This window comes from Ranitomeya variabilis, chromosome 3 (assembly GCF_051348905.1).
Source record: "Ranitomeya variabilis isolate aRanVar5 chromosome 3, aRanVar5.hap1, whole genome shotgun sequence".
NCBI classification, from domain to species: Eukaryota; Metazoa; Chordata; class Amphibia; order Anura; family Dendrobatidae; genus Ranitomeya; species Ranitomeya variabilis.
The window spans coordinates 414,485,631-414,513,072 of record NC_135234.1 but is presented as its reverse complement, the minus strand read 5'-3'; the positions used below and the strand labels follow the sequence as shown (position 1 = coordinate 414,513,072).

The window sequence follows — 27,442 nt, the reverse complement described above, 5'->3', positions numbered from 1 at the left end:
TCTCATAAAGCAATGACAACATTGGCAGAATCTGCCAAAAATAATGTTATGTGGATGACTAGGTTATGATAACTAATTACTATGTGATAATTCCTATGGCAGTGACCATCATCAAATTTTACTCAGTTTATAAGCCAACACCAACTTTGAATTAACCTTGTACACATTTCTAAATTCCCATAATCAGATATCATGATGTGCCGTGCCCAATGACAAACACAATTCTGTAACTCGATTTTAAAAATGTCTCCGTGACTCAGACTGTTTTTTTAAATTTTACATACAGTAGATGGATTCTGGGCGAAGGAGAAAAAACTTTATTGTCACAACGTAATATTAGTGATGACAGATTCACTGTATAATTTTTCAAGCTATTAAATCTTTTTCAAGCCCAAATTCTTATTTGGAAATGAGAGTAGCTTGTGTTGCCAAGACAATTAATGGCGTCACATTTTTTCCACATAAGTGACTTTGAACTAATGTTTCTGCCTGTGTTAAGCTGGCACTATAGAAGGACAGCCATCCACCTGCCTCCTTTGTCATGTGTTTAGCTTCCCGAAGTAACAAGAATGGCACAAAATCACAGCTGTTATTTCCACATTATGTCTATATATTCCTGTCATGTAGTAGTACATACAGATCACTCAACACAAATGAAAAATAAAAAATAAGTTTTGCTTTACAAATCCTCCAACACTAATTCATACTTTTGTAAGATATGCAGAATCATAGCAAGCAATGACATTATATACTGCGTGTAATAATGAAGTGACATTATATACGGAGTATGATAAATAAATGACATTATACACTGAGTATAATAATGAAATAACATTATATACTGTGTGTAATAATGAAACGACATTATATACTGAGTATAGTAAAAAAAAAGACATTATATACTGGGTATAATAATGAAATAACATTATAAACTGCATGTAATTATGAAATTACATATACTGAGTATAGTAAAAAAAAATGACATTATATACTGGGTATACTAATGAAATAATATTATACTGTATACTGCATGTAATAATGAAATGACATATACTGAGTATAGTAAAAAAAAAATGACATTATACACTGAATATAGTAAAAAAATGACATTATATACTGGGTATAATAATGAAATAACATTATATACAGCGTGTAATAATGAAATAATAATCCGTTGTTTCAGATGCTGCACATCTCGTATCTTAACAGCATAGACAATTGCCTTCAGATGACCCCAAAGCATCTGAAACAACAATACTGGAAGCCTGTGCTAGCATTTCTCCTGCGGTGTTGCTATCAGTGTGTCAAGAGTGAGAGAAGAGGGTTGCATTGACAATCCAACACAATGGGCAGCACTTTGAGCACATTTTATAAGTGGTCATAAACTTGTAAATAACTCATGAAAGAATAAAGTTACGTTAAAACCAAGCACACCATCAGTTTTTCTTGTGAAATTCTCAATAAGTTTGATGTGTCACATGACCCTCTTCCCATTGAAAAAAATAAAGTTGGATCCAAAATGGTCGACTTCAAAATGGCCGCCATGGTCACCACCCATCTTGAAAAGTTTTCCCCCTCCCATATACTAATGTGCCACAAACAGGAAGTTGATATCACCAACCATTCCCATTTTATTTATGTGTATCCATATAAATGGCCCACCCTGTATACTGAGTATAGTAAAGAAATGACATTATATACTGGACGTAGTAATGAAACTACATTATATACAGGGTAGAAACAAACATTGCCAGTTCTTGGATTGCCAGAAGAGCAGCAGATTAAGGCAGTGGCTGAGAGTATATTTCAGCATGTTCAGGTGCATGATGTGTCTTATAATTCTTCAGATTCTGTGGTTGAGGTACGCGGGTTTCAATTTTTTCAGTCTTCTTGCAACAAATTATGTTTTGCCTAAAAAATAAACATAAATGGAGATATCAGAAAATAATATTTTATGAAAGAATTATGGAATTTAAATACATTTTTAGCTAGATTTTTTTCTCAAATGTTCAAATTGACCGAGGAAATCCCCATAACTTTGTCAGCACTTGGGTGATAGAAACCTTATAGTCTTTTTTTCTAATAAATAATATCACTCATCCTCATTTTTTACTTTAGCTTCACCAATTGGCACAACAGTTATTTTCCAGCTTCTCACTGGTGTTTGACATCTTTGTTTCAAGAGCTGTCATTTTTTACTCATATCAGAGCTGTTGGTTTTTTTTACAGAATGAGTTGTATGTTTTTGGCATCATGTAATTTACTAATAATGTGCGTATAAATGGAAAAAATATATTTGTTGAAAACATTTTGGGAGGTTTGTTTTTTTTCAGCTGTTACTGGCATATTAACTTTATTCTGCCGCTCAGTGCAATTGCAGTAATGCAAATTTACATGGCTTTTTATGTTGCAATAGTTATTAAAGTTTTTCCCTTTGGCTTTTTCCGCCACATCCTAAGAGCCACAACTTTTTAAAAAAAAAATCTTTCTTCTATGGAGCTGTCAAAAAGCTTGTTTCTTGCTGGGCGATCTGTATTTATTATTGGTACCATTTTAGGGACGTATATTATCTTGTTGGTGCTCTCTCCATTTATACCCTATATAACTTAAATAAAATCTGTCACCAGATTTTTAATATTCCATCTGAGAGCAGCATAATGGAGGGTTCCATCGATGTGACACTTGCTGTAATTTCAATACATTCAGTGCTTATCAGCAGGAGATTGTCACTGCCGAACTAGGCGTCACATGCCAGCCAATCCAGCTAATCTGTGTAACCCCACCCCCACTTCTGAGATTTTGTTTCTCGAGACATATTGTACTTCATGGTAGTTGTAAACTTTGTTCGATATGACTTGCATTTATTTGCAAAAATATCGGAAATATGGTGAAAATGTAGAAAATTTTGCAATTTTCACATTTTTTTATTTTATGCCCTTAAATCAGAGGGTTAAGTCACACAAAATAGTTAATAAATAACATTTCCCACTTGTCTACTTTACATCAGCACAATTTTTGAAACATAACTTTTTTTGTTATGAAGTTAGACGGATTAGAATTTGACCAGCGATTTCTAATTTTTACAACAAAATTTACAAAAACATTTTTTTTAGGGAGCACATCACATTTGAAGTGACTTTGAGGGGTCCATGTGAAAGAATATAACCAAAAGTGACACAATTATAAAAACTGCGTTGATAACCACATTCAAGAAGTTTATTAACGCTTCAGGTGCTTCACAGGAATTACAGTAATTGAATGTGGAAGAAAAAAATAAACATTAACTTTTTTGAACAAAAATTTTATTTTAGACTCAATTTATTTTAGACCCCAAAATTTGTTGTGCAATATCTACTGAGTATGCCAATACCCCATATGTGGGGGAAAACTTTTTGAGCACATTGCAGAGCTCAGAATGGAAGGATCACTCACTAGTGATGTCATTTTGGAAACTGAACCTCTCAGGGAACTTATGTAGATGTGTGATGAGCACCATCAACCCCAGATGCTTCACAGAAGTTTATAACGTTGAACAGTGAAGATACAAAAAAATTGTTTCACATGAAAATGTTTTTTAGCCCCAAATTTTAGATATTCACAAGGGTAACAGGAGAAATTGTATCATACAATTTGTTGTGCAATTTTTCCTGAGTATGCAGATATCCCATGAGGGAAACCTACTGTTTTGGTGCACATCAGGGCTCAGAAGGAAAGGAGAGCCATTTGACTTTTTGAGTGTAAAATTTGCTGGAATAATTAGCAGATGCCATGCCGTGATGTGCCTAAACAGTGGAAACTCCCCACAAGGGAAACCATTTTGGAAACTAGACCCCTCAGGGAACTTTCTGGATGTGTGGTAAGCAACTTGAATCCCCAAGAGCTTCACAGAAGTTTACAACGTTGAGCCATGAAAATAAAAAAATCATGTTTATCACACAAAAATGTATTTTAACCCCAATCTTTTTATTTTCACAAGGGTAACAGGAGAAAATGCAGCATACAATATGTTGAGCAATTTCTCCTGAGTTCCCCAATACCCCATATGTGGTCAAAAACTACTTTTAAAGCACAGTGCAAAGCTCTGAAGGGAAGAAGCACCATATTGGAGTTCAGATTTTGCTGGACTGGTTTGATGGTGCCATGTCACATTGGTAGAGCCCCTGAGGTGCCAGAACAGCAGAACCCCCAATAAATTACCCCATTTTACAAACTACACCTCTCATTGAATTTTTGTAATGGTGCAGTGATCATATTGACACCACAAGTGTGTCACAGAATTGTATACCGTTGTGCAGTGAAGAAAAAATAATTACATTTTTACCACCAAAATTTAGTTTTAGCTCTAGATGTTACACTTTCACACTGGAAAATGGGTAAAAATGGCACCAAAATTTGTCTCACAATTTCTTCTGAATGTGGAGATACCCCATATTTGGCTGTACAGTGCTGCTTAGCCATACGGCGACACTCGGGAGGGATGGAAAGCTATTTTTCTTCTGAAGTGCAGATTTTGATAGATTAGTTTGCGGACTCCATATACAGAGCTCCTAAGTGCTAGAAGAGCAGAATCCCCCCTCAAGTGACCCCATTTTGGAAATTATACCCCTCTGGGAATTTATCTACAGGTGTTGTGATGATTTTGTGTCCATAGGTGTTTGCCAGAAACAAGCAGCATTGGATGTTGCTGAGTGAAAATTGCAAATTGCTTTTGCAGTGCCCAGTTATAGTTACCAGTATGTCGTAGTGCCCAGTACATTGTGGTGTCCAGCTCATGCTTCTGGAGACACAAACCTGTAAATTAGGCAGGCTCTCATCGCTACAAAAATGCAAACATTTAGACACTAAATGTGGCTCAGACACACTGGGGCTCAGAAGGGAGAGGACATTTCGATTTGGGAGTGCAGAATTTGCTGAATTTCTTTTGGGGAGCGAGGAGCTACAGTGCTTTTCCAGGCCTTTTGTACTACCAGTAATGTGGACGCCCCCTATATTTCCATTGTCAGGTGATTGAGCTGAGCGGGGACTTGCTTTGTCGTGGATTGAGTTGAAGCTTTTGTTGGGAACATTTTACATAACATTTGGGATCACACTTATCCAGCGCTCTACGCTGAGCGCTTACATGAGGGTTTACATCTAAGGGCTCTTTTCCATTTGCGAGAAACATGTCAGTGTCTCGCATGTGAAAACCAAGCTGTGGAGCCGGCACTCCAGAGCGGAGCGTGCGGCCGCATAGGAACACATGGAGCCGCACGCTCCGCTCCAAAGTGCCAGCGCCACAGCTTGGTTTTCACATGTGAGACACGGACGTGTTTCTCGCAAATGGAAAAGAGCCCTAAATCTCTGAGTGACATGATTCAGATGAAACCCCCAAGGGATCCATTCATTATAATGCAGCAACAGAGATACTGTGGACTTTGTCTGTCCTCTAATCAGCATTGTCCTTCTTTTTAGAGGTGCACAAAACTGTAGAGGACTGCGATTTTATGCACACCTAAAAAGACGGACACTGATGGATCATAGGCGGCCAGACAGCATCTACAGTGCCTACATCTACCTCATTATAGGGAATCTTCCATTGGAGGTTCTGTCTGAATCACGTATTTCAGAGATTTACACAGAAACTCCAGTGTAAGCGCTCAGCGTAGAGCAGAGGATAAATGTGAGTTGAGCCTTACTGCGATCTTTGGGAGGCAGAATGAACAAATCAACAGCAGGTGAAGAATTGGTTGTATTTATTTTTTATGCCGTTCCTTGTGCGGTGATTCGACGACTTTATCGGGTCGGTGCGATTTAAGTGATACCAGATTTATATTTTTTTTTATGTTAGGCTGCTGTCACACACTGAAAGACTCTTTTTATTGTGAATTGTCATATTTTGAGAGCTATAACTTTTCCATATTTCAGCTGACAGAGTACTGTCGTCAAGGTGATGATTTTATTGGTACCATTTTTGGGCAGATTACATTTTTTGGTCGCTTTCTATTCAGATTTTTGGGAGGCAGAATTAACAAAAAACAGCAATTCAGGTATTGTCTTTTCCGAATGAGGTAAAGTTAATAAGGCAGAATTATTTTTTGGGTCAGTACGATTACAACAATACTTCATTTATATTTTTTTTAATGTTTTGGCGCTTTTACACAATTTAAAACTATTTTCTAGAAAACATAATTATTTTTGCATTGCTTTATTCTGATATTCTGAGTGTAATAACTTTTTTATTTTTCCACTGACAGAGCTGTATGGTGGCTTGTCTTTTTGTGGGACAAGAAGATGTTTTCAATTGTATCATTTTTATTTACATTCATTTTTTTATCACGTTTTATTCCACTTTATGTTTGGTGGCAAGATGATTAAAGCATTGTTTTTTGCCTTTTTTTGCAGTGTTCCCTGAAGGGGTTAACTAGTGATTGTGTTTTATAGGTCGAGTCATTCCAGATGTAGCGATACCAAATATGTGTTTGTTTTTTACATAAATACAGTTATATGAAAAAGTTTGTGCACCCCTATTAATCTTAAGCTTAATGTTTTATAAAAAATGTTTTTTTTGCAACAGCTATTTCAGTTTCATATATCTAATAACTGTTGGACACAGTAATGTTTCTGCCTTGAAATGAGGTTTATTGTACTAACAGAAAATGTGCAATCTGCATTCAAACAAAATTTGACAGGTGCATAAGTATGGGCACCTCACCAGAAAAGTGACATTAATATTTAGTAGATCCTCCTTTTGCAAAAATAACAGCCTCTAGTCGCTTCCTGTAGATTTCAAGAGTTCCTGGATCCTGTGTAATAGAGTGCAGGGTTGCGTATGTCACCACGGAACAGACAGACCAACTGTTGAAGCGGATTTATTAACAGGGGTAAAATTCTCCTCGCAGGGAGTAAACGGGGTTAATAGAGTCAAGTAAAACAGTAAACAGTTAAGCGGAATCAAAGGGTTAACGAGTGTTCTTGTAACTTATCAGCCCAGGGAGGTCCTGACTGGAGGGTCCTTTTTCCCAATGTGGATACTGTCACCAGCAGGGCTTGAGATCCTGAAGTCTCTTCTGTGTCTCCTGGAAAGTCCGGGGTTAAGTCTCTCTGCAATCTGTTCTTCACAAAGTGAAACTGAAACCAGGAAATAGCACAGTCTCCGTCGCTGCTGCAAGAGCCTCTGTGCACCAGGCTGACAGTCTCCCTGTATTAACGCTGTCACACACACACTGGGTAGTTACTTATCACACTCAGGGATTCTTTGCTTGTCACTGCGGTCACCAGGGATTCTTTGCTTGTCACTGCGGTCACCAGGGCTGCACAGTCACTGTCTCTGATTCTGGAGGCTTCCAAATCTACACCCCCACATCCAGCCTTCACTCTGGTGGGTATCTCAGCCTCAGTGCCCTCACGGGGAGCACTACTTTTAGGGGAGCGCGGCGCTGCAGCCTGCCCTCTCTTTGGCGCGCTGCTTTCTCTCTGCCCTCCCGCTCTTTTCTGACCACACCTCTCTTTTCCCAGCAGTCCCCTGGTCCCCTCTGTCCAGGGCAGAAAGTCTTCCCCCCAGCAACCCAGCTGTCTGACTAAGTGGTTCCAGGCAAGGAGCAACCTCCTTACATTCCCCCTCTCTTAAAGCTCGCCATTCCACGGGCGAGGACTCTTCGTGCTTCTCTTTGTTCTTTGGAGGGGAGTCAGATACCTGCGATTCTCGCATCTTCTTCTGCCTTTCTTCTTGTACATACTCCCAGACTAAATGGTCTAGGAGCTGCTCATCAGTCAGGTTGAGATATGCTTTCTCTGCTTCATCAACTACTGCTGTCTTCTTCTTTTTCTTCTTCTTCTTCTTCTTAGCTTTGCCGCTAGCAGATGTCTGCGTAGATGATTCTTCTTCCTCCTTGTCGTTATCGGAAACTTTAGGGACTTCTTGTTCGGGCTCCTCAGTTTGGGGGCTTAGTACAAGCAATTCTTCTCCATGGCTCCCCCTCTCTTTGACAGGAGCATTCTCGTCAAAGCTTGAGTCAGATGAATTAAGACCATGCAGGCCGGCCTCTTTGTCATCTGCGCCGGACTCTGCGGGCATCATTTCCCAGGGCTTCTCAGCCACACGCCCTGTCTCACACAGCTGCTCCATTTCCCTTATCCGATCAGGAACTGGTGAGCTGACAGCCAGCACATTCTTCACCTCAGGGGACGACATCAGTGGTTCCTCCTTTTCATCGGCTCGGACACTGAAAACGAGTGTCGCAGGAACACTTGGCACTTTCTCTCCTTCAGGAACTCGTGCTGGACAGGGTAGTAAAGCACTTTGGTGGTCTTCTCGAGTGAACGTCACTTTCTTTCCTCTGGACTGAGTCTCACCAACAAAACCTTCAGACCCAGGCTGTAGATCCACCAGGTTCGCCTTTACACATTGGGACAGCACAGTCATTTCACCAGAGATGCTTGACACCTTCTCCACCTCTCCTTGGCGTCCGACATTGTGGTACTGTCTTGTCCTAGGTGGAACTCTTCTCTTCCTGCCGTACCATTCCCTCCAGGGGCGACGTTCCTTCCAGTTAGCAGGACCCTCAGAGAGGTGAGCGGATCTCTGCCACCGCTCTTCTCGGGTAGGGCAATTTCTGGACATGTGTCCCACCTTTCTGCACGTCCAGCACTCACATCTGCGTCTGTCTGGAGGGCGCTTCAGTCTGGATCGTCGACCTCGGCAGGGGACATCTTTCATCTGCGGTTGCTCTTCACCCCAGGATACGGAGTTACACTCTGGGGCCACCACCGAAACCGCCTTCATGCTGCGCACCTCTCCTCTAACTCTTTCTGGCGGCTCCCGCATGTTACCTCGGGATATGCCGCTGGTCCCCAGAACGGCAGTAAGGGCTTTCCCCAGACTCTCAATCTCCTCCCAGATTCTTCTTATCTTCAGCTGGGAATCTCGGGTCCACATCGCCTCCTCTTCATTTTGACTGGGTGCTCCGCAGTTGTAGCATCTAGGCAGTCTTCTTCGCCGAACGGCACTAGTCTCACTTTGGAGGGCGGTTTCTCTTTCTCGCACCGGAGGGCTGTACTCTGCAGCAGGGATCTTCTTATATTCAGCCACCTCCTCACGGACTCGCTTAACTTCCTTCTTCAAGTCTTCTACCCATTGAGGGGCTGTTACCTCCCTGCTCCATACCTTTCCCACTGGCACTACCACCCCTTGTTCTTGCTCGCGCGTGCGTGCCTCACTCCCGACCTCAGAGAAAGTCATGTCTGGCTTTACACGTATGCGCTCTCGCAGGGCCTGTTTCATCAATACATCTCGCAAGCCTGTCACCAGTTGGTCTCGCAGTACAACGTCAATTGGCCCCACACCTATGCCGTCCTTCCGTATAATGGCAGTCTGAAGCTCCTGCAGTGCGTTCATATATTGCGTCACGTTCTCCCCCTCTCTTTGTACCCGGCGGGACAGTCGCATACACAGCTCCCTTACGTCAGTGGGGTCCCCATGCGTCTCCTCAAGTATACGTAATACTTTGTCCAGGGTATCTCTCGCCTGGGGGGGTCTGAGCATAACAGAGTCCCGTGCATCCCCCTCTAGGGCCATCACAGCTATTTCCGCCTGCAGAGCCGGTGTCATAGGATGCATCCGCATCATCCCTTGGATGCGCTCCGTCCAACCCCACAACATGACATTACTCCCTGAAAATTTTGGCAGGTTAGCTAACATGGCTCCCAGGGAAATGCTAGACCTGGGGCCTCCCTCAACTGCTTGGTCTGCCCCTTCCGTGCTACCGTGTGACATCCTGCCGACTACGCCAAGTGTAATAGAGTGCAGGGTTGCGTATGTCACCACGGAACAGACAGACCAACTGTTGAAGCGGATTTATTAACAGGGGTAAAATTCTCCTCGCAGGGAGTAAACGGGGTTAATAGAGTCAAGTAAAACAGTAAACAGTTAAGCGGAATCAAAGGGTTAACGAGTGTTCTTGTAACTTATCAGCCCAGGGAGGTCCTGACTGGAGGGTCCTTTTTCCCAATGTGGATACTGTCACCTGCAGGGCTTGAGATCCTGAAGTCTCTTCTGTGTCTCCTGGAAAGTCCGGGGTTAAGTCTCTCTGCAATCTGTTCTTCACAAAGTGAAACTGAAACCAGGAAATAGCACAGTCTCCGTCGCTGCTGCAAGAGCCTCTGTGCACCAGGCTGACAGTCTCCCTGTATTAACGCTGTCACACACACACTGGGTAGTTACTTATCACATTCAGGGATTCTTTGCTTGTCACTGCGGTCACCAGGGATTCTTTGCTTGTCACTGCGGTCACCAGGGCTGCACAGTCACTGTCTCTGATTCTGGAGGCTTCCAAATCTACACCCCCACATCCAGCCTTCACTCTGGTGGGTATCTCAGCCTCAGTGCCCTCACGGGGAGCACTACTTTTAGGGGAGCGCGGCGCTGCAGCCTGCCCTCTCTTTGGCGCGCTGCTTTCTCTCTGCCCTCCCGCTCTTTTCTGACCACACCTCTCTTTTCCCAGCAGTCCCCTGGTCCCCTCTGTCCAGGGCAGAAAGTCTTCCCCCCAGCAACCCAGCTGTCTGACTAAGTGGTTCCAGGCAAGGAGCAGGGAAAGCAACCTCCTTACACCTGGATGAAGGTATTTTTGACCATTCCTCTTTACAAAACAATTCCAGTTCAGTTAATTTGATGGTCGCCGAGCATGGACAGCCCTCTTCAAATGATCCCACAGATGTTCAATGATATTCAGGTCTGGGGACTGGGATGGCCATTCCAGAACAGTGTAATTGTTCCTCTGCATGAATGCCTGAGTAGATTTGGAGCGGTGTTTTGGATCATTGTCTTGCTGAAAGATCCATCCCCTGCGTAACTTCAACTTTGTCACTGATTCATGAACATTATTGTCAATAATCTGCTGATACTGAGAGGAATCCATGCGTCTCTCAACTTTAACAAGATTCCCGGTGCCGGCATTGGCCACACAGCCCCAAAGCATGATGGAACCTCCACCAAATTTTACTGTGGGTAGTAAGTGTTTTTCTTGGAATGCTGTGTTTTTTTTGCCGCCATGCATAATGCCTTTTTGTATGTCCAAACAACTCAATCTTGGTTTCAACAGTCCACAGGACCTTCTTCCAAAAAGAAATTGGCTTCTCCAAATGTGCTTTTGCATACCTCAGCCGACTCTGTTTGTGGCATGCTTGCAGAAACGGCTTCTTTCGCATCACTCTCCCATACAGCTTCTCCTTGTGCAAAGTGCATTGTATAGTTGACCGATGCACAGTGACACCATCTGCAGCAAGTTGATGCTGCAAGCTCTCTGGAGGTGGTCTGAGGATTGTCCTTGACTGATCTCACCATTCTTCTTCTCTGCCTTTCTGATGTTTTTCTTGGCCTGCCACTTCTGGCCTTAACAAGAACTGTACCTGTGTTCTTCCATTTCCTTACTATGTTCCTCAAAGTGGAAATTGACAGGTTAAATCTCTGAGACAGCTTTTTGTATCCTTCCCCTGAACAACTATCTATATATATAATTGTCTAAGGGTTTTTCCGTCTGTCTGTCTGTCTGTCTGTCTTTCTGTCTGTCTGTCTGTCCTGGAAATCCCGCGTCTCTGATTGGTCGAGGTCGCCAGGCCTCGACCAATCAGCGACGGGCACAGTATCGACGTAGATGTCATAATGGTTGCCATGGTGATGATGATGTCATAAAGGTTGCCTCGACCAATCAGCGACGGGCACAGTTTGCCGCGAATTCTGGAATCATCATTGTCCATATACTACGGGGACATGCATATTCTAGAATACCCGATGCATTAGAATCGGGCCACAGTCTAGTGTTGAATAATCTTTGTTTTCAGATCATTTGACAGTTGTTTTGAGGAGCCCATGATGCCACTCTTCAGAGGAGATTCAAACAGGAGAACAACTTGCAAGTGGCCACTTTAAGTAGCTTTTCTCATGTTTGCATTCACCTGGCTATGAAGTTTAAAGCTCAATGAGGTTACAAAACCTAAAAACTGCTTTAGTAAGTCAGTAAAAAGTAGGTAGGAGTATTTAAAACAAGAAAATGATAAGGGTGCCCATACTTATGCACCTGTCAAATTTTGTTTGAATGCAGATTGCACATTTTCTGTTAGTACAATAAACCTCATTTCAAGGCAGAAACATTACTGTGTCCAACAGTTATTAGATATATGAAACTGAAATAGCTGTTGCAAAAAAAACTATTTTTTATAAAACATTAAGCTTAAGATTAATAGGGGTGCCCAAACTTTTTCATATAACTGTAAATGTATTTATTGGATGAATATTTTTTCTGATTGATGGCATGATGCAACCAGGCAGCCTGTCATCCAGCAGACACACTGAGCACTGTGTGCTCAGTGTCTCTCTGCGATCTGCTATTCCCTGTCTGAGAAAGTTCTCCTGCTTGTGGTGGCATCTGACAGGTCCCAGGACGTTCATAGCCAGTGAACTCACTTCACCTTTTTGACGTCAGTACAAGTGCTGTGGGATAATTTCCCATGGCACTCGCGCCAACGTCACATAGATGAAGTGAGTTAATTGGCCGTGAACTCGCGGGACCTGTCAGACAGCACTACGGGCAGGAGAACTTTCTCGTGCTTGTGGTACCCTCAGACAGGGAATAGCAGTTCGTAGAGACAGACACTGAGCATACGACGCTCAGTGTGTCTGCTGGATGACAGGCTGCATGGTCACATCATGCAGCCTGCCATCTAAATGTAGCATAGCTGGACCCATCGTGGGACAAATGGATTAAAAGCATCTCTGTGGAAAGGTGAGGAATACTGGTGTTTGTTTACTTCTTTTGCAGATGACGAGGGCATCGGGGGAATGGGCGAAGTCGTAAGTACGGTTTAATTAAGAATATTAAAGGCGTCGTGTCATTCTTTCATTAAAGGACTTTTTTCTGGGTGTGTTTTTTTTTTTTTTTACAATGTGGCTAGTAATGGGGGCATCTTATTGATGCCTCTCTATTACTAACCTCTGGGCTTGATGTCACCTGACAATACAAAGGTGACATCAACCCCACAACTATCACCCCACTTGCAACCACTACAGGACAAGTGGGAAGAGCGATGCTAAGTGCCAGAATTGGCCCATATAAGAGAGCTGAGAGATGATGCTTTTAGCGTGGAGGCGTGGAGGGCCAGTATCCATGGCCCTTTCCTAGGCTATTAATATTAGCCCACAGCTGTCTGCATAGCCTTTGCTGGTTATTAATTATAGAGAGATCCTACATCATTTTTTTTTAGGGTCCCCCATTTTAATAATCATACAGGTGTGAGCTGATATTAATAGCCTGGGAAGCTCCATGGGTAATTACCCCCTTCCCAGGCTATAAACATCAGGCCCAGCCGTTGGCTTTCCCTCTGCTGCTTACAATTTTTTTTCCAAAAAATAATATTTTATTAATTGAATACATGTCCAGTAATTTGCACACACACTGTACTAATTGTATTTGTCACTGACATTTGTATATGTGTGACCCCAGCTTACGACAGATAATTTTGTCAGATTCTACTTCCAGTTTTGAGAGATTTACAGGGCTTTCTACCACATGAAATGCTCTTCCATCTATATATAGTTTGAATTATGTTCCAGGTTATGGCTACAAAATTGGGACACCATATATAATAAACATAATATCACTATATAAAGATATGATGTGTTATTGAGTGAAGTTGTTCTTTACCTTCCGATAATAAATGTCCCAATAAGACAAACCAGAAAGGTAGCCAATAGGACTGAAAGGATGGAGGTAATGACAATCATTCCACCGCTCCGTCTTCCCGGCCATGTATCAATTAATGATGATGCTTTACCTGTTCAGTGCACAAAGAAATTAAAATAGTAGAGATTAAACATATGTTTTCGATTAAAATCACATTAAGGAGGTTATCTACTTTGAGTATAAATTTTTTTTCTTACTCACGACCTTGTAATTTACCATTTATGAGCTTTTATTTTTTGCTGCCCGCCTTACCAGAGCCATTACTTTTTTATTTTTTCATCAATGTAGTAGTATGAGGGCTTGTGTTTTGCGGGACGAGTTGTAATTTTGCATAACATCATTGATTTTACCATATAGTGTACTGTAAAACCGGAAATAAATTCCAACTGCTGTGAAATTACAAAAAACAGTGCAATTCCACATTAGTTGTTTGGGTTGTTTTTTTTTTTGCCATGTTCACTAAATGGTAAAACTGTCCTGAGAATATGATTTGCCAGGTCAGTACGAGTACACAGATACCAAACATGTACAGATTCTTTTTAATTTAAATAATGAGGAGAATCAAGAGTTTTTACGTATAAAAAGTATATATTTTTTATTTCATATAATTTAATAAATTCCACTATAACAAGTATAAAGACAATCTGTCAATATGGACAAAAAGATGATCCAACCAAGTGAAAACGCAATGTAAACGCTAATACACAGGATTGACTATGTGCTGAATTTCTAATTATCATTACTAGCTGCCCAATATACATATATACGGTGATCTGGAATGGATACAATTTAAATACAAATGGCAACACCTAGTATATATATACTAGGTGTTGCCATTTGTATTTAAATTGTATCCATTCCAGATCACCGTATATATGTATATTGGGCAGCTAGTAATGATAATTAGAAATTCAGCACATAGTCAATCCTGTGTATTAGCGTTTACATTGCGTTTTCACTTGGTTGGATCATCTTTTTGTCCATATTGACAGATTGTCTTTATACTTGTTATAGTGGAATTTATTAAATTATATAAAATAAAAAATATATACTTTTTATACGTAAAAACTCTTGATTCTCCTCATTATTTATGATTAAGTTGAGTTTAGTATACTTACCTATAGGTGTATTGCTGGTTTCTTTGTATATTCTTTTTAATTTAGTGGTGGAAAAAAAAAATCTGAAATTTGTAAAACAAAAAAAATTGCTTATGTCCCCATTTTCCGAGACCTGTAGCGTCTTCATTTTTCGTGATCTGGGGCTGGGTGAGGGCTTATTTTTTGCACTGAACTGACTTTTCTTATTTATACCATTTTATGGAAGATACAATGTTTTCATCGCTGTTATTGCATTTTATTTCAATGTTGCGGCTGCCAAAAAACATAATTCTGGAGTTTTGATTTTTTTTCATTACATCGTTTACCGATTAGAAAAATGTACTTTATTTTGATGGATCTGACATTTCTGAATGCAGCGATACCAAATATGTGTATTTTTTATTTTTTCTCAACTGTTTTATTTTCAATGGTGCAAAAGAGAGGTGATTTTGTGTTTTAATTTTTTAAGATTTTTTAAAAATGTCTTTTTTTAAAAAAAACTTTTTACTGACTTCAATAGTCCCCTCTGGAGATTTGAAGCTGTGATCATCTGACCTCCTATTCTACACATAGCAGTGCTCCAGCCCTGCTATGTGTAGCAACCTGTTATGAATGCCGGCCATGAGCTCACGTTCATGGAAGATTCACAATGACAGGCACGTGGGCGTTCTGTAAGCCCCCGGCTGTCATGACGACCCATCAGCACCCAGTACAAAAAAGGAACAGCATCCCTTCCAGGTGATGAAAGATTAAAAGAGCTTTATTCTGCCATGATGCAACGTTTCGACCATTAGAGGTCTTTATCAAGCATGCTTAAAGTGAATCTGTCACCACGTTTTTTCTACCTCATCTGAAAGCAGCATAATGTAATGAAAGAAACCCTTAATCCAACGATGTATCACTTTGTGCCACAATTACTGCACTCGGGAATTAGAGTGCTTAGATGTAGCAGAGCTCAAAAGCTAACCCCCGCTAACACCACACCACAGTTCTCTATGTAGATTATCCATTGACAGTGGGCTGCTTATCAAAGGAGGGGCATGGTCGGACGACTTGGCACAAGGCATCTAGTAAGGGCAATGATAATGTCCTAGTGATAAAACCTTTATTGTATGTAAACAACAACACACAGCCTAATAAGTGTCACATCGCTGAGATCTGTGTTTCAGCCCTTTGCTCCTGCTATATTTAGATTACATATCAAAAACCTGCAACCCGTTTCCCTTTAAAGAGCTGATTTGGAAAGCCAAGGACCCTCATTATCTTGATAGGTGGGACTTCTATAAGTAGAACCTACACCTATCAGACATTGGAGAAGTTTAATATGGCAATGTGGCCCTCTGACCAAAGATTTGGCACCCTTGCATCAGGGTATTCTATAAAATAAAGATCTGCATACAATAAAGGTCTGCACACAGTAGAGAATTTATTTGAGGAGACATCTGAACATCCCTTTAAAATAGTCTTATCTTGTGCCACATGTAAAAATCATTTTAGTGCTCATAGTGGGTAGTCATTGCTACATTATATTGGGATTTTGTAGGTATACCATATGAGGATCTCCTGATATATACCTCCTCCAGAAGGCTTTGATATATGCAATTTTATACGTATACCCTAGCTTACGTAATGCCTGAGCACATGTTAAAAATGTCTTGGCAAATGTAGGGTTTTAATGTGATGTAAAGAAAGCCTTACATTGAATATGACATTTGTCGAAAATCTTTGTTGCATTACCTTGGCGAAGTGTGATTGGGCCAGACCAGCCAGTTTTACCCACAAATCCACCAGTCGAATCCATAGCAACAAATATAACCCTGAAAAACACACAAACAAAAACATTTTTATCTATTATAATTTTAGAAATCGTTTGATTTCTTTTGATTCCCTAATTCGCCTTTAGTTTTATACAATACAAAGGTGACATCAACTCCACAAATATGAACCCCACTTGTCACCATCACAGGGCAAGTAGGAAGAGCCAGGCAAAGCACCATAATTGGTACATCTAATAGATGCGCCTTTTCTGGGTGACTATGGGCTGCTATTTTTAGGCTGGGGGGGCAATATCCATAGTTCCTTATCAGCCTGCGAATACCAGCCAGCAGCTGTCTGCTTTAGCTTGGCTGGTTGTCAAAGATGGGTGGGACCCCATGCCATTTTTTTAAATTATTTATTTAAATAATTTTAAAAAAGCCATGGGGACCACTCTATTTTTGATAAACAGCTTTCAGTTTTGCCTGGCTGGTTATCAAAAAGATGGGAACACACTCCATTTTTTTAAAATTATTTATTTATTTAAAGTCTGATGGTGCAGCTCTGAGCTCAGAGAGTTCACTACAGTTCATGGTGAGAAATTTCTTACAGTGAACTGCGGTTAACTCTCTGAGCTCAGCGCTGCACCATGAGACTTTTCTCACTGTGTTAGCGGTGATCTTACCGAGGTCACCTTTGTTCATGGGCCCAGCTACAGATGCAGCCTCAGTGAACTGTGGTAATCATGATAATGTCACTGCTAATCACTTAGTCTGAGCTTGCAGCAGCTCATTCCCAAGTGGTTCTCAGCCTGAATGGTTGCATCTTGGCACCGTTCAGATTGAAAACTGTTTATCCTCAGACATGGATTACATCGTGGGACAGAACATCGGACAGGTAAGGGATATAGTTGCTTTTTATTTTTGTTTTTTTTTACAGGAGACGTTGGCTTCAGCTGAGGGTTGCAACCCCCAGGTGTCAGTTTTGCCTGGCTGGTTATCAAAAATGCAGGAGAACCCACTCTGTTTTTTTTAAATTATTTATTTAGAGCGCAGATGCCGGCTGATGAATACTCCCATCAGCCGCGCCTGCTCTCGCTGTTATTAGAAGCAGCAGGCATATGCTGATGGGAATAGTAGTCCCATCAGCTGACACCAGTGACTGGAGGTAAACCTTTTACCTCTGGTCACAGCTGGGAACTGCAGCTCTCTAACTAGCTGTCAGAGGCAGTGTTTGACTAGCGATCAGAGGCAGAGTTTGAGCATGACAGCGTTCCAAACACTGGATGTTCGGCCCACCATTTAAGTTAATGGGGTCCAGATTCAGGTTTAGGTACTGTTCTGGTACCCAAACTGAACTTTTTTTTCAACTGTTTAGCGGAAACCCCCATCCAGGGGTTTGCCCATCACTAACAGCCTTTAAGTGTATTTTAAAAAAGATACCTACAGATCAGTAATGCAAATTTTACTGATAAGATATCTTACAATGTTTCTTAGGGTACTGTCACACAGTCACACTTTGATCGCTACGACGGTACGATCCGTGACGTTCCAGTGATATCCATACGATATCGCTGTGTCTGACACGCAGCAGCGATCAGGGACCCTGCTGAGAATCGTACGTCGTAGCAGATCGTTTGGAACTTTCTTTCGTCGCTTGATCTCCCGCTGACATCGCTGGATCGTTGTGTGTGACAGCGATCCAGCGATGTGTTCGCTTGTAACCAGGGTAAACATCGGGTAACTAAGCGCAGGGCCACGCTTAGTAACCCGATGTTTACCCTGGTTACCAGCGTAAATGTAAAAAAAACCAAACCGTACATACTCACATTCCGGTGTCTGTCCCCCGGCGTCTCAGCTTCTCTGCACTGTGAGCGCCTGCCGGCCGGAAAGCGAGCACAGCGGTGACGTCACCGCTGTGCTTTCCGGCTCTGCTGCTTACACAGTGCAGAGAAGCAGAACACTGGGGGACAGACACCGGAATGTGAGTATGTACGGTTTGTTTTTTTTGCATTTACGCTGGTAACCAGGGTAAACATCGGGTTACTAAGCGCGGCCCTGCGCTTAGTAACCCGATGTTTACCCTGGTTACCCGGGGACTTCGGCATCGCTCCAGCGCCGTGATTGCAAAGTGTGACCGCAGTCTACGACGCTGGAGCGATACTCATACGACGCTGCGACGTCACGGATCGTGCCGTCGTAGCGTCCAAAGTGTGACTGTGTGACAGTACCTTTATATTGACATGTATTATTGATTTATGTAACATTTGATGAAAGGACAGGTACTATTACAATGAGAACCTCTATTTGGGCTTTTTGACCGAAAGGTGCTACCTAAAGAGGTTATCTTACTACTGGACAACCACTTCTTAACAGCTCCACAGTCCACTATAAAGTAAAAAAGCTTCATACTTAGCTCCTCAGTGATCAATTGACATGTCACATAACCCTGCAGTTAATGCATGGCCGCAGATTGTCTGCAGTTGTCACATTGTTTGGGAGGTAAGTACGAAGTACTTTTATAAAAGTTGATCTGTGGAGCTGTTAAGAAGTGATTGACCAGTAATGGACAAATGGTAAACCCTTTAAGCACCACCTTTCCATAAAATAAAATCTATATATATAGCCGGTGAAAAAAGTATTGAACATGTTACCAAGTAAATATATTTCTAGAGGTGCTGTTGACATGAAATTCTCAGCAGATATCAGTAGAAACCCATCAAATTCACACAGGCAAAAAAAATAAATCCATAGATGTCCATAAATTAACTGTAATAATGAGAAATAACACAGGTAACAAGTATTGAACAGATAAAAAAAGAGAGAAGCAAAAAGCCATGGAAAGTCATGACGCCAGCTGAAATCTATCAGTAATTAGAAAGCATTCCTGCCGCTTAGTGAAAAATAATATCAGCTGGTTCAACTGATGGCCTATAAAAAGGTGTCTCGTCACCAAGGTTCCACACAACAAACATCTAATGATGGGTAAAACCAGTGAGATATCTTAAGACCTTTGAAACCTTATTGTTGCAAAACACACTGGTGGCATTGGTTACAAAAGAATTTCTAAACTACTGAAGGTTCCAGTGGGCACTGTTGGGGTCATAATCCAGAAGTGGAAAGAACATAATTTCACGTAAACCATGGCCAGTAACTGCCCACAAGATTTCAGAAAGGAGTGAAAATAATTATCAGTAGCATTGTCCAAAAGTCAAGGACCACCTATGGAAAGCTACAGAAAGACCTGGAATCAGCAGGTACAATTGTTTCAAAGAAAACTATAAGTAATACACTCAACTTCCATTGACTGTACGCACGCTCACCAAGCAAGACTCCATTACTGAACAAAAAGCATATTCAAGCACGTTTACAGTTTGCACAACAACATTTAAACAAGCCTGTGAAATACTGGGACAATATAGTCTGAAAACCAAACCAGAAAAAAGGATATATTGGAATCCTAGACAACTCAAAACACCTAAACAACACAAGGATCCCTAAAATGTAACTTTTATTTAGCAACAGTTAAAAAACTCTCTTAACATAAACAATCAAAAATAATAACAAACAACAAGTTATGTACCTGTTAGGTCCTAGGGAGTCACTGCACTTAATCCTACCTAGTAAAGGGGGTTTGCACCCTAATTTACTGCGGTAGGCGCCCCCACTCGGCGTCGACTTACCCTCAAGTGTCCCTAGGAATCCCTAAATAGGGAATCCTGAAAAAGTCCTAAAAAATCCCTAGGGGAAAATACTACCTAACAGTGGGGGTAGGCGCTCTAATGTGAAACGGTAGGCGCCCCCACTCCGCGTAGACTGACCCTAGGGTCCCTATAAAGTCCCTAATTAGGGATAGAAAGATAAAGAAATGTACCAAAAACACCCCTACACCCAAAAATACGAACACCAAAAAAAAACAAAAAATCAAAAACCAGTGAGAAAGTGTCTCACCTATTGCGCAGATATACAAAGATATTCATATATCGGGCATCTGTAGATTAAACAGAGTATGCCCCACCAAAATTACAGCAGGTAGGTGAACAAGATGTAATAGTATCAGTATTGTCCAAAAAATGAAGCATATATCCAGCTTCCTTGGTAGTAGAGTAGATACATATAGGATGCCATAATGCTAAGATACAGGTGAATGGTCATCAGTTGGTCACTAGCACTGGCGTAGCTAGAGCTTTTGCCGCCCGGGGCTGTTTCCGAGTTTGGCGCCCCCCCCCCCCCATTGCCGTCACTCAACGCCGGGCACCGCCCCCTCGGCACTGTTTACCCATGAAATCCAGTGCCTGCGCTGTGTATCGCTGTTTGGTGCAGGCGCAGAGAGCTCTGGCCGTCTGACGTCACAGCCAGGCTTGCAGACTGCACCTGTGCGGCCACCCACCTTGGTAATCCCAGCCCCGCAGTGTGTTATGCATTATGCAGAGTGCGGGGCTGGGATTCACAAGCAGGGCGGCCGCACAGGCGCAGTGTCCAGCATTGCCCCAGTGTGTCCAGCATTGCCCCAGTGTGTCCAGCATTGCCCCAGTGTGTTCAGCATTGCCCCAGTGTGTCCAGGATTGCTCCAGTGTGTCCAGCAATCTGCCCCAGTGTGTCCAGCAATCTGCCCCAGTGTCCAGCATTGCCCCCAGTGTGTCCAGCAATCTGCCCCAGTGTCCAGCATTGCCCCCAGTGTGTCCAGCAATCTGCCCAGTGTCCAGCATTGCCCCCAGTGTGTCCAGCAATCTGCCCCAGTGTCCAGCATTGCCCCCAGTGTGTCCAGCAATCTGCCCCAGTGTGTCCAGCATTGCCCCAGTGTCTCCAGCATTGCCCCCAGTGTCCAGCATTGCCCCCAGTGTGTCCAGCAATCTGCTCCAGTGTCCAGCAATCTGTCCCAGTGTCCAGCATTGCCCCCAGTCTGTCTCCAGCAATCTGCCCCCAGTCTGTCTCCAGCAATCTGCCCCCAGTCTGTCTCCAGCAATCTGCCCCCAGTCTGTCTCCAGCAATCTGCCCCCAGTCTGTCTCCAGCAATCTGCCCCCAGTCTGTCTCCAGCAATCTGCCCCCAGTCTGTCTCCAGCAATCTGCCCCCAGTCTGTTTCCAGCAATCTGCCCCCAGTCTGTCTCCAGCATATTGCCCCCAGTCTGTCTCCAGCATATTGCCCCCAGTCTGTCTCCAGCATATTGCCCCCAGTCTGTCTCCAGCATATTGCCCCCAGTCTGTCTCCAGCATATTGCCCCGAGTCTGTCTCCAGCATATTGCCCCCAGTCTGTCTCCAGCATATTACCCCCAGTCTGTCTGAGTCAGACATAAAGAAAAAAAAAAAAAAAAGTAAAATCCTCACCTCTCCCGTTCCCAGCGCAGGTCCGGTGCACTCAGCGTCTCTCCGGCTCTGCAACGCTCAGGACAGAGAGGCTGAGCACGCAGTGATTACGTCATCGCACCCTCTGCCCTGAGACGTCGCAGAGTCAGAGGGCGCCGAAGACGCTGCAGCTGCCGCAGGAACCAGGAGAGGTGAGTATTAGAAGGAGGGGCCCAATGGTATCGGGGTCGTGGCGGCGGTCAGCGCCGCCCGAAGATTTAAAGGGCCCACGTCTCTCTTTTTTTTTTTTTTCTTCCTCCTCCTTCTCTCTGGGTCGGAGCCGCCCCCCTCGCACCCCCCTTCCTACGCCAGTGGTCACTAGATACAAATATCACACTCCAAAATCGATAGAGTACCAACAGAAGAAATAATAATAACTCCTAAAATCCAAGGAAGAAAAAACTGGATAAGAAAAGCGCCTATTCAGTATTGATAGTAGTAAGCAGGTGCTCAAGACATGCATATATATCAGCAGATTATATCTTTACTGTTTTCAGTGTGCACTGCAATATAATATGTCCAAAAAAAAAAGATACTCAGGACATATGAACAAAGCAATAAATCATGCCATTACCGTTTAAAGTGCACAATGCAATGTAATATGTCACACAAGACCCACAAGCCTGGGGCCCCCAGAGAGGCAATGTTCCTTATATAGGGACCCAGTCATCACAATCATCATAAGGATAATACCATAACATTGATACTCATCTGCAAGCTTGTAGTGAACTTGTAGCACCGCTGGATAGAGGAATCACATCAGGCGCTAGACAGCAGTCTCCCCAAACAATGCCCGACGCGTTTCTCCCCCATATATGTGGTGGGGGTTCATCAGGGGTTATGTAGCCGCAACAAAGAAGGAGCTGTGGTGAACTCGCCATGTATTACCTAATAATACCTGGCAAGTTCACCACAGCTCCTTCTTTGTTGCGGTGCGATGAACCCCCCACCACATATATGGGGGAGAAACACTACTTCATCATCTCGTGAGACCGCAATGCACTCTTGGGACCGGAGCGCGCGAGGAGCATCGGTAAACGCTTTGCCTGGATCCGGGGGCAAACGGAAGGTGAGTATATAACTATTTTTTATTTTAATTCTTTTTTTTAACAGGGATATGATGCCCACATTGCTATATATTACGTGGGCTGTACAATATACTACGTGGGCTGTGCAATATACTACGTGGGCTGTGCAATATACTACGTGGGCTTTGCAATATACTATGTGGGCTGTGCTATATACTACGTGGGCTGTGCAATATACTATGTGGTCTGTAAAATATACTACGTGGGCTCTGCAATATACTACGTGGGCTGTGCAATATACTACATGGGCTGTGCTATATACTACGTGGGCTGTGCAATATACCACGTGGTATGTACAATATACAACGTGGGCTGTGCAATATACTACATGGCTGCAATATACTACGTGGCTGCAATATACTACGTGGCTGCAATATACTACGTGGGCTGTACAATATACTACGTGGGCTGTGCAATATACTATGTGGGCTGTACAATATATTACTTGGGCTGTGCAATATACTACGTGGGCTGTACAATATACTACGTGGCTGTGCAATTTACTACGTGGCTGCAATATACTATGTGGCTGTGCAATATACTACGTGGCTGTGCTATATACCACGTGGGCTGTGCTATATACTACGTGGCTGTGTTATACACTATGTGGGCTGTTATATACTACGTGGGCTCTGTTATATACTACGTAACCTGTTATATACTACATGGGATGTGTTATACACTACGTGGGCTGTGTTATACACTACATGGGCTGTGTTATTCACTACATGGGATGTGCTGTATACTGCGTGCATGGGCTGTTATATACTATGTGAGCTGTGTTATATGCTATGTGGGCTGTTATATGCTATGTGGCTGTGTTATATGCTATGTGGGCTGTTTTACACTTCGTGGGCTGTGCTATATACTCCGTGGGCTGTGTTATATACTACGTGGCTGTGCTATATACTACGTGGCTGGCCGCTAACAATCAGCGACAGGCGCAGTCAGGCCGTGAATTGGCGCGGGATTTAAACCAAGCTTCGCTAATTATTCGCGGTTGGCCGAATCCTGTGTATTCAATGTATTATTCTAAAATCTTCATAAATAAACTACATACATATTCTAGAATGCCCGATGCGTTGGAATCGGGCTACCATCTAGTGCTCAATAATGCTGTATATTTTTCCATCTTTCTCCAGCTTCTGTTTGAGTGCTGCAGAAATAGAAAAGCAGGACTGTCTTTCTCAGAGTATCTATTATTTGGGTGTTATCATAACAGCTGGTCTCCACCTAATTCAACACAGACAACTAAAATTGGAGATAGAGCCTGAAGAGGGGAAATCAGTTGAAAAACACAGGATACAAGTGATATAATGGTCAGGAATAGTGTTATTGTTCCCGTATACACAACAGCTTTTTACAAAGAGTTATCTGAAATTACAGGTACCTTAAACAGTCTGTACTTACCGGTATGGGCCAGCAGAAGTTAAAGGTTTGTTGCAGCTGTTTGAGTTGTCAAAACAGGATGTGTCAGTACCAATTTGAATGTATTCAGCTATGTTATCACAGGAATATGAATTCTCACTGGCAGTAAGGGTGTGATAATAGCCCAAAGTTGCAAATGAAGAATATGTAGCAGCTTGGTTTACCAAGTTATTGTTACTCAATTGTACTACAAAGAAGGAAACACAACAATAAGAAAGCAACTAAAATAAAGAAAAAATACTTTTTTCATGACAACATTGCAATTCCTGTTGAGGGGTGCAATAATTATTTACCTGTGTCGTTAGCAATAACTATCCATACATTGTTAGTTGTGGGCGAGGTAAAGATGCACTTTGGTTTCGACAGAATAAATGTTGTAGCTGTCAACCTTCCTTGCAAAGATGTGCTAGCCAGTTGTGGGATATAGCTGGTAAGATCTAAAAAGAACAAAACACATGTAAACACCTTCCCCCTATTATAAAGACACATCAGAATTTAAAACACAATTACACTATTAGTTAAGGTTTTTGGACAGATCTGAGTATTTTTCTGTGTGTAATCTGTATGACTCGTCTTTATTACTGTGTTATCGTTGAATACCTAATAGAGCACCATGCAAAATGAAGCCATAATCATGGTTACCAATATTCTGTAAATTCCTGAACCGTATGTAAAAATAGGGAACTTTTTCCCATGGTTGACAAAAATATGCTTTTTTATGTGTCCATGTTTTTTTTTATTTTAACCTGTGGGTGATTGTACTGATAATTGTGTTTGTAAGAAACATTGTTCTATAGTTTCCATTGCTGCATCTAGTGTGTTCATGTCAGCATTCTATTCCAGAAGTAAGGTGCAATTATAGTTTACTTTTTCATGTATTTTAGATCAATTGGATTATCACAAAGACTGCTAACTCGATGCACAGAGGCACTATAGGTAGCCACCAACTTCCTAAAATATTCAGCTGTACCAGAAAATTACATAACCTGTATTTTTTGGGGGGAGGGCAGGCTGCAATGGCATCTACCTTTCCAGCCTCTGGCTTCAGAGTTCCCCCACCATCTAAGTGTTTTAGGTACTTCATCTTCATCATGCCTATCTGACACTTTCCAGCCTTGATGGTCAGGCCAGCAGTTTGAAGAACCTGAGACAAATTGGGCAGGTGTTCCTCCACTGCTATGTCTTCCAGATATATAACTGCAATCCTTGAAGGGTCCTTCAAGCAGCTGTTTAACCAAGCACTGAAAAGTGTCAGGGACATTTTTTATGACAAAAGACATGACCCTGGATTAACACAATCCAAAGGCGTAATGAATGCTGACCATTCCTGAGATTGCCTTCACATAGGGATCTTCCAGCAATTCTGATTAAAATCCATTATAGTTAGATACTGGGCTTTGACCAATTGATCCAAAAGCTCATGCGAAGAATCAGGTATGTATCATAGAAAGTGATGGCATTTAGTCTCTTATAGTCCAAGGACTACAGGGGAGGCCCATGCACTCTGCAATTTCCAGGTTACACCCAAAGTAAGCATTTTGTCTATCTTTCGGTTAATATCTGCCTTCACCTCTAAAGAAATATGGTATGTATGCTACATAATAGGAGATTGTTGCCCAGCGTCCCTGTGGTTGATGGCTAGCTGGGTTATCTCAAGCTTCCCAGGGAAAGTGGGTAGGAAGAGTTGAATTAACTTGTGTAGGTGGGCTTTCTGGTCCACAAAGCACTTTGGTTTAAACTAAACATCCTCAATGGACTCAACCCCTTGGGTGGCAGCCACAAGATCTACAAGGCATTTCCCCCCCAGATTGGAGGAGGACCTGAACAATCACAGCAGCATTTGCTATTCATGGCTAGGAGACTTTGCAGATGTAGAGTGGAATTCAGGTCATAACCCTGACCTCCTGGGACAGAGGGACATTTCCCCCAAACTGGGACTGTCCCACTGGATCCTGGGATGGTTGGGAGCTATGTTTAACAGATATGGATCTCTTCATAATGATCCTCTTTACTGCCCTTTCTATCTTGATGTGCTCCCAAATGCTGGTTCTATAGTATAGCAGCCCCTACTACTGTACCTGCTTCTAAAAAAAAAAAAAAAATAGGAGCCGATATGTCAGTGTTTCTGCCAGAAAACCGGTCATAAAACACTTTGAAAAGTACCCACATTTTGTGCAATGCAAAGTTGCGCAATTATTCTGTGACTGTTCATGATTGTATGTCAGTTTTAGGCAATGTGTGTGCCTCTTAATGAATTTGGCACATCTTATTCGTTCACAGAAAGCCAGTCTTAATGTATCGTGGATGTAATCTGTAGCTGAATTTCACAATGAATCTACAGCTACAAAATGTACAACAAATTGTGCAGATTTTCCTTTGCATTTCATAAAATCTCATCTACAATGCAGTAATTGTGGATTTTTTTTGTTTGTGAACATGCCCTTATTGATCGTGGGGGCCCGACCGCTGGGACCCATACCAAGCAGCAGAACAGAGTACTTTTATCTCCGTTATAGAAGGGAGCAGCAATGCGTATGGCCTGACCGCCACTCCAGTCATTCCCTATAGTATATTATATACTGTATTTTCCATATTATCCATTTAAATCCCTTGAGTATCTGACCTGCCGCTCCATTTTATAAAAGAATAAAAGTTCCCTGATGGGGATAAAGACTGATTATTGTGCAACCACCGTCGATCAATAAATTATCACCTCTCCTTTGGATAGATGGTAACATGCTTTCTTCTTTCCTTTGGATAGGTGATACGTTGTTTTCCCTGGACAACCACTTTATATATATTTCTATCTAACATTCATTCATCAAGCAGCCAAACAGTAATATGATAATAATACACTTACCTGCAGCAACAGCCGATAATGTAACAAGCAGCCATAGTTGCCTCTTTAAAGACATTGTAATGATGTTCTCTCTTCGGAGCTTGAGGTGCAGATGAACAGTGCACTAAAGTAACTGCAACTAAATTCAGGAAAACATGGCAACACCTTTCAGTGCAAA

At 42.2% G+C, this 27,442-nt stretch overlaps 1 protein-coding gene across 1 annotated transcript; it reads right to left on the bottom strand.

Moving 5' to 3' along the window:
- Nucleotides 1-302: 302 nt before the first annotated feature.
- On the bottom strand, nucleotides 303-27,442 carry UPK3B (uroplakin 3B). The gene is made up of 6 exons (XM_077296287.1): nucleotides 27,286-27,442; nucleotides 24,719-24,862; nucleotides 24,408-24,612; nucleotides 16,547-16,626; nucleotides 13,674-13,803; nucleotides 303-1,911 (listed from the first exon to the last, which is right to left on the bottom strand). Exons 1-6 carry the CDS (start codon nucleotides 27,338-27,340, stop codon nucleotides 1,782-1,784), a joined length of 744 nt encoding a protein of 247 aa, XP_077152402.1. The 5' UTR covers nucleotides 27,341-27,442; the 3' UTR covers nucleotides 303-1,781.